The sequence below is a fragment of the Podarcis cretensis genome, assembly GCF_951804945.1.
Source record: "Podarcis cretensis genome assembly, chromosome: 11".
NCBI lineage: Eukaryota > Metazoa > Chordata > Lepidosauria > Squamata > Lacertidae > Podarcis > Podarcis cretensis.
This window is the reverse complement of record NC_137180.1, coordinates 21,620,233-21,628,318: the sequence shown is the minus strand read 5'-3', so window position 1 is coordinate 21,628,318 and position 8,086 is coordinate 21,620,233. Positions and strand designations below refer to the sequence as shown.

General features: G+C 47.6%; 1 protein-coding gene across 1 annotated transcript in view; it reads left to right on the top strand.

Moving 5' to 3' along the window:
• Nucleotides 1-386: 386 nt before the first annotated feature.
• LVRN (laeverin) overlaps nucleotides 387-8,086 on the top strand; it is a gene marked incomplete at its 5' end in the record, with an annotated part of 39,199 nt that continues 31,499 nt past the window's right edge. Inside the window, 5 exons of the mRNA XM_079995395.1 lie at nucleotides 387-1,027; nucleotides 2,932-3,074; nucleotides 3,436-3,611; nucleotides 5,508-5,634; nucleotides 7,563-7,717. Of these exons, the coding sequence (XP_079851521.1) occupies nucleotides 387-1,027; nucleotides 2,932-3,074; nucleotides 3,436-3,611; nucleotides 5,508-5,634; nucleotides 7,563-7,717 (1,242 nt within the window). The remainder of the gene's footprint in view (nucleotides 1,028-2,931; nucleotides 3,075-3,435; nucleotides 3,612-5,507; nucleotides 5,635-7,562; nucleotides 7,718-8,086) is intronic.

The following is an 8,086-nucleotide window of genomic DNA, read 5'->3' as shown; positions in this document are numbered from 1 at the left end:
ACTACCAGAGGAGTCTGGGAGGATGCAAAGCAATTCCAAGTCCTCCTCACCCTTCCAGGGAAGCAGGGAGGGCTTTCGCCTCCAGCCAGCTGCTGGGAGATGATGTTCAGATGAGGAGCTCCCAGGAAGGGTGGAAGAAGAGGCGGGCTTGAAGGAAGGATGGCTTTGGGGCGCCCAGGCGGGGTGTGCCGCGTTCAGACCACCTCAGCCAGCAGCTTGCTTGGCTCCAGCCCGGCAGTCCTGGCGCTCCCGTCTCCGCCGACGACCCCCTGAGGCCACGAAGAAGAGGCCCTGACCCTTCCCCGTCTCAGAAGAGGAGGCCTTATCCTGTGCTCAATTTCTTCCTCAGTCGCTCAGGCTCCCCCCCCCCCCTTCAACCGGCCACCATGACCGTCAAGTTGCGCTCGGGCTTCTACGTGGGCAAAAAGTCCGCCGCGCTGCTGGCGCTGCTCTTGGGCGCGCTGCTCTTGGCGCTGCTGGCGCTGGCTATCCTGTACGGGCGCTGCGCGCGGGATTTGGAAGCGAGAGGCGACGAGGCGGCGCCCACGGACCAGGCTCCCGCCAGCGCCGAGCCCTCCGCGCGGCCGCCCGGCGCCTGGGACGCCTGGCGCCTGCCGGGGGACTTGGAGCCCGTGCACTACTCGCTGCTGCTGTGGCCGCACCTGGCGCCCGGCCTGCCCCAGCCGCGCACGCACTCGGGGCAGGCGAACATCACCGTGCGCTGCCTCCGCGACACGGACGCGGTGCTGCTGCACAGCGTGGGGCTGGTCTACCAGCGCGCCGCCGTCTGGGGGCCCCTGGCGGGACCCGCCGCCGCCGCCGCCGCCAACGGCAGCAGCAGCAGCAGCGTGGCCGTGGCCGAGCTGTGGGAAGCGCCGCGGAACGAGTACGCGGTGCTGGAGTTGCGCGCGAACCTGAGCGCGGGCGCCCTCTACGAGCTGCAGCTCGCCTTCCGGGGCAAGATCCAGCCCGAGCCGGAGTTCCACGGGCTCTTCGCGAGCACCTATAAGGACGAAGGAGAGAGAAGGTAGGTATGCGCTCCCGGGCTTGCTTTCCCAGAACCCTCCAAGGGCCGAATGTGCAGAAGCTGTCCAGGTTTTTGGTTTGATCCTGGAACGTCCCGCTTTTCCTTAAAGGTACAGGTAAAGGGTCTATTAGGTCCAGTTGTGGCCGACTCTGGGGTTGCGGAGCTCATCTCGCTTTATTGGCCAAGGGAGCCTGCGTACAGCTTCCGGGTCATGTGGCCAGCAGGACTAAGCCGCTTCTGGCGAACCAGAGCAGCACATGGAAACGCAGTTTACCTTCCTGCCAGAGTGGTACCTATTTATCTACTTGCACTTTGATGTACTTTCGAACCGCTAGGTTGGCAGGAGCAGGGACCGAGCAACAGGAGCTCACCCCATCCCAGGGATTCGAACTGCCAACCTTCTGATCGGCAAGCCCTAGGCTCTGTGGTTTAAGCCACAGCACCACCCGCGTCCCTCGCTTTTCCTTAGGATGTCCCTATTTCCATCGGGGCAATGTTGGAGGGTATGGTAGGACGTCCCTGTTTTCATTGGAAGGTATGCAGTTATGTGACCCCCCCCCCCCAACCAAGGAGATAGGGAACTATACAGCCTTTGGAAGACACCTGAAGGCAGCCCTGTATGCGGAAGTTTTAAAATGTTTAACTTTTATTATGTTTTTATAGATGTTGAAAGCCACCCAGAGTGGCTGGGACAACCCAGTCAGATAGGTGGGGTATTAATATTATTATGATTGTTATTATGGAATAGGACGTACCTATTTTCATCAGAGAAATGTTGGAGGGTATGTATGCCTTATCCCTCTGATGGAACTAAGGGGGGAAAGTTGCATGGGAGGAAGTGTTAAACACTTTCCCTGAGCCCGAGGCCCACGGGCTTAGCACGGGCCTTCTGACTCAATTTGGAACAATGGTGGTGCCTGTTGATATTTGGTTATTTGTCCCAACGCTATTCCTTCTGTCTTCCAAGGAGGGTGGGATCTCCAAGTAGTCTTGCGTCCAGGCACAGCGATGATTCTTGATCCAATGTGCGTGACATGTCGACACCTTTTGCAGTAGACCCTGCATATTTTAAAGCAGAGGTTGGACAGCCATGTTGTCATGGATGCTTGAGCTGAGATTCCTGCATTGCGGGGGGGTTGGACTAGATGACCCTTGGGGTGCCTTCCAACTCTAAAGTTCTGTGATTCTATTTGAGCAAATGGGGCGCTGCTCCAGCAACCTCAGTCTGGCCTCAGCCCCAGGCCCCACCATCCTGCCTTCTTGCTTGCCGCCAGAGACGGGGTTGTACTGCTTATTGCTTTCTTCCTCTTGCTTCTCCTCAGTCTCCGAATTCCTCTTATTGGACTTGTTGCAGGGAAGAGGAGGGGACCAACATGAGTTGGGTCTGCCTATCCTTGGCTCTAACTGCCTATCACTGGATTCCTCCTACTTTTGGACCACCCTGCCTTCCACCAGCCCCAATGGACAGCAGCCCCACTGGACAACTGCAGTATTGGAGATGGGGGGATTATTATTATTATTATTATTATTATTATTATTATTAAATGTTTTCTCTTTGACATCTGGTGGGAGGGCGTTCCACAAGGCGGGTGCCACTACCGAGAAGGCTGGTTCCCTGTAACTTGGCTTCTCGAAGCGAGGGAACTGCCAAAGGGCCCTTGGCGCTGGACCTCAGTGTTCCAGGTTGTACAGGGCTTTGTATACCAACCTCAGCCTGGGCCAGCCTCAAGGGCAGATTGCATTGAAGTAATCCCACGTGAAAGACTGTTCATCCCGGTGCAGAAACCACAAAGCTGGTAAAAGGGATTCCCAGCCACCGAGGTCTCTAATGACCGAGATGGATTCAGGAGCATCCCCCAGACTACGAGCTATTGACTTTAAACTTATTTGTATTCTCAATTTAGGTGGTTGGTCGCATCGCACCTAGAACCGGCAGATGCCAGGAGGGTTTACCCATGCTTTGATGAACCTGCAATGAAAGCTACCTTTAACATCAGTATTGTTCACCACCCAAGCTATAAAGTGCTTTCCAACATGCCGATTAAGGGTAAGTAAGGGAATGTGGGACTTTCTAATTGTGTGGTGGGACCCATTAGTAATGGCAGTGGTACTAGGATTATTAATATTGTTGCTATTATAGTTGCTGCAGCCAGGATTGGAAAAATCCCAGGTGCCCTGATCATCTAGGTGCCTAAGATTTTGGTGCTGGAACCTAGGAATCTGATGAAACAAAACTGGGGCCGACTCCCCGCTTGGCCATGGCATTTTTTACACAGGAAACAAGAGTACAGCTTGACTATTAGATCTAGTGGTCACTATATAGAAGGCACCTTTAGTCTTCCATTCTGAACAGAGCAAATTTGCCATAATATTCAGTATTAATGCCTATAATAATTGTTCTTTTATAGATGTATCTGAGTATAAAGATGTGAATGAAAGCACATTGAGTACTTTGAGTAATGGGACTGCACTGATGAACTGGACTGTCACAACATTTGAAACAACACCAAAAATGTCCACATATGTCACTGCTTTTGCGGTCTGTAACTTTGATTATGTCACCACAGTGGAGAGGGGCAATGAGGTGAATAAGTCTGCTGAATTTATTATAGACTTTAGCAGCATATACTTGCGTTTATGAGTGAATTATGTGTTGCACAATATGCACTGATGTTTAAATTATGGTATAAGATTAAATGGTTTTTTAAAAAATAAATTGCATCCTGAAAACTAATATGCAACATCTACTCCCGTCTCCCACTGTCAATCTTATTCAGAACAGGGTTACTCCAGATCAGGTTTTGTTTAAGCACAGTACAACTAGATCCTTTAGTGGAGAAACATTAGTTTGTTAGAAGACTGCTTTCCACACGCCAGTCCACCTTTGGAATAGGGTTCTCTTACTAGAACATCACTCACAACGTGTAGGGAATGCTATCCCAGACATGGTTTACCAGATGACCCAGATCTAGCTGGTGTGCTGGATGCTCATCTCCCTCACCCCGTGCAGGCCATCTTTGACAGGTGAGTGGGATCACCCACCTGTCAATCACCTAACATTAAGAGGGCAGGTGACTGATCGCTGTCAAAGTTCAAATGAGGTTGCTCTAACTATTAAATCAGTGATTACAGGGAACTCCTTGGAGATATGTTTTCAGCACCAGTCAGCTGACTGGTGCTGAGAGTGCTCCTTTAAAGATTTATTAAATTGATATAATCCCATTTAAAAGGCTGTCAGTCTGGGCCATTATATCATTACAGAATCATAGTGTTGGAAGAGATCTTGAGGGTCATCTAGTCCAAACCTCTGCAATGCAGGAATCTCAGCTAAAGCAGCCCACAGCCTCTCGTGGGACTCTGTCCCACTGTCTGTTTTACCCAAACTGCCCATGTGGATTTGTCTTGTCACTTGCAAAATGGGCAGAAGGGTTTAGGAACTACACCAGTGTTTCCAAAACTTGCGTCTCCAGCTGTTTTTGGACTACAACTCCCATCATCCCTAGCTAGCAGGACCAGTAGTCAGGGATGATGGGAATTGTAAGTCCAAAAACCACTGGAGACCCACGTTTGGGAAACACTGATCTACACTATGGGGGAAAGAGTAAGATGCTTGTGTTTCTGGGCTTTTCATTTTCCAAGGTCTTTATCAGCGCTTGTGTTGTCTAGCTAAGTTGTCTGTAGCAGCCTACTGATTATATAAAGTTTCACTCATGAAGCCTCATATCTCTAACCATTAAGCAGCTAGTACTCCCATTTACCCAAATGTCTGATAATCCAAAATATTAACAGAATGCACCAATTCAGAAGGCTCCATTCCATTACCCCTTCTACAGAATTTTCCACCTGCCTATCAAGAGTCAGGCAGCATTCTGTGGCTGCTTAGCACACTCGTACCTTCTCACTTATTTAACTTAGTGCAGATTTTTAAGTTGATTGGTGACTGGCTGCATGTAATCCAGGTAATAAATGGTTCTTACAAATTGTAGTCACGACAAACATGGTGTGTAGCAGACACACAATGCTTTTCAAGTGACTGCTTATGTAGTCCTGGATAACACAGAAATGAATTCATTGGTGTGTCGATTGTCAAATGTTTAACTGACACGGAGCATGCACAAACCTAGCAGTGGCACCCACCATCTAGCAACCGTTTCCCTTTTCCTTTCATCCTGCAAACACATTCTTTTGTTTGGAAGCATACATGGCACAACTGCATGCGGATGTGGGAGCAATTAAGCTTTTAAAGAACAAGACTTTCAGGGTGCATGATGTTGTGGAAGAAAATGTGGTGGTCTGCAAAAGATAAGGCAACCTGAACAGAGGTCTAAAATGCAATGAAGTTTTAAGGAATTCTGCTAAATACCTGGTTGTTTTTTTCTGAAAGTCACTGTGCAAATTCATGGCCACTGAAGAAGGCCTAATGATATGAAACAGATTTTCATCAGTTGTCCAAAATAACCATTTCTGTGCATATTCATAGATACGCATTTGGGCTCGGAAGGATGCAATTAAAAATGGATCTGCTGATTATGCTTTAAATATCACTGGACCAATCTTTTCATTTATGGAAGACTTACTTAACATCAGTTACCCTCTTTCAAAAACAGGTATTCTTGCTTGCTTCTTTTTAAAAAAGAAACAACCTCTTACAATGTTTAAAATGGACAAAACTGTTTTTGCTTGGAATCATGTGATACCGTATTTTTCGCCCTATAGGATGCACCGGCCCATAGGACACACCTAGTTTTTTGGGGGGAATAAAGAAAAAAAATTTTATTCCCCCCCCCAGCCGCAGCTTCAGTGCGCCCCGCGCTCCGGGCAGCAGGCTGCTAGCCACAGCCTAGGGAGCCCTGCGGGAACTCCCACGGGCTCCCCAGGCTTGCTGATAGCTTACTGAAGCCTGGAGAGCGAGAGGGGTCAGTGCGCACTGACCCCTCTCACTCTCCAAGCTCCAGCGAAAGCCTGCATTCGCCCCATAGGATGCACACAGATTTCCCCTTCATTTTTGGAGGGGAAAAAGTGCGTCCTATAGGGTGAAAAATACGGTACGTTCCCGGAAATGCTTTTTTTCTTCTGACTTTGAATTAGAAATCCATACAGTGTTTGAGGAACAGCTGTTCTAAACAAAAGGCATAACATTTCTGTGACCCTGAAACTAACTGGTTTATTGTGGTGTGAGCTGTCCGAAACAGCCTACACCTTAGAATATCCCTGAAGTAGCCATCAACAGATTATGCAATTCAGTTGAAAGCTTTGGTGGTGGGGCAGCTAAGAGAGATGTGGTGAGGGTGTGATATTAATGTCTCTCCCCAGCTCTCTGGTTGCCTCTGCTACTGCCCTTAGGAACCTGTGGCACAGTCAAGGGAAATAACCCTTGCTAGCAAACATGCTGACAGACATCTCTATATGTACTTGTCCTTTCGATGTATATATGATTGATGTTCTGCCTGAGTTTCTTTTCTTGGAAAGCTGAGACCAAAATGTCACCTAAGTGTTAGGTCAATTTTGGGGTGCATGTGTGGGTGTTTGATGCTATTGACTGGTTAATCCTCTGGAATCTATCTTATGGAATTTCTCATTCATAATGTGTCCCTTCTTTATTGAATCACTTCACTTTTCCATTCCTTCCTTGACCACACCCTTTTGATTTTTTTTTGGTGGTACACCTAACATCTAAGAAGTAATCTCCTTTTTCCAAGCTGCCATTTTGCCAGCAAAGAAGTATGTACAGCAAAAGAAAGCACTTTTCTCCACGACATACAATCCCATTTCTGGAATTAATTGCCACAACATACATCGACGGCCAAATAGTTTTAAAAGGGGGCTAGACAAATCTATGGAGAATATGTTGATGAATGGGTATTTGTGCTGGTGATGATATGGAACCTCTGTGTTAACATTCCATATGCCACTGAATATCAGTTGCTGAAACCAAGAGTAGAGGGCTGTGCCTTCAGGAAGCCCACAAACAGGGTTTGAAGGCATCTGATTGGCCACACTACACAAAGGTGGACCTGAGACCTGATTAAGCAGGTATCTTTTTATGTTCTTTTGTACGAATACTTCCTTGTTTTTTTGTTATTAAAAAACACGGAACATGGAAAAAACCTACATGGGGGCGGGGCGGGGGGGAAGCTCCCAATAGTATTTACAGTCATACCTTGGGTTACAGATGCTTTTTCGCACTTTTTTCGGTTACGGACCACCGAAACCTGGAAGTACTGGAACGGGTTACTTCTGGGTTTTGGCGGTTGCGCATGCACAGAAGTGCTAAATCGCGCATTGCACATGCGCAGGAGCACCGAATCGCAACCCGCATGTGCGCAGATGCACTGCTGCGGGTTGCGAATGTGCATCCTGCACGGATCATGTTCACAACCCGAGCGTCCACTGTACTAGGTTTCTTTTCATGCCAATATTGTCAGCAACTGAAAATCTTGGGAAATAGCAGATTAAGCCAAGAGCACTCATGTAAATGTATGAATTGTGAAATTGTTAAAGCTTCTTCTTTTTCTCTATATTTAAACCAATCTAGATCTGCTTGTGCTACCTGATATGGGAGCTGGTGCTATGGAACACTGGGGGCTAATGACTTTCCAGGAAATATCCTTGCTGTATCTCCCAGAAGATAAATTCACTCGCCAGAAATATTGGATTTGCAAAATTATTTCCCATGAGATAGCACACCAGGCATGTGGTAAAATGTTCTGCACTTTAATCTATCTTAAAAACGAAGGTGTTCTTTTCGAAGTAGCTGTAGCTGCAATAGTGCCAATTTAATGTGAAAATAAATCCTGAGAACTGCCAAGTGTCTGGAATTGGTCATCGGGAGTACAGTTCTTGGGGAAGTAGAAGGCTCAAGCAGCATATCACTGACTGAATACATTTTTAGAGTTTTATAGATAATTGCATAGAACTAACAAACTTAATAAAAGTGAATCCTAGCATGACCTTTAAAAAGCCCATAATGCATCTGGGTGTCTGTGTTGAGATTAACATAAGCAATGTGGAGAGTTTTCTCAACAGACTGTTCACTAAAAAAAGGTCACTGATATATCG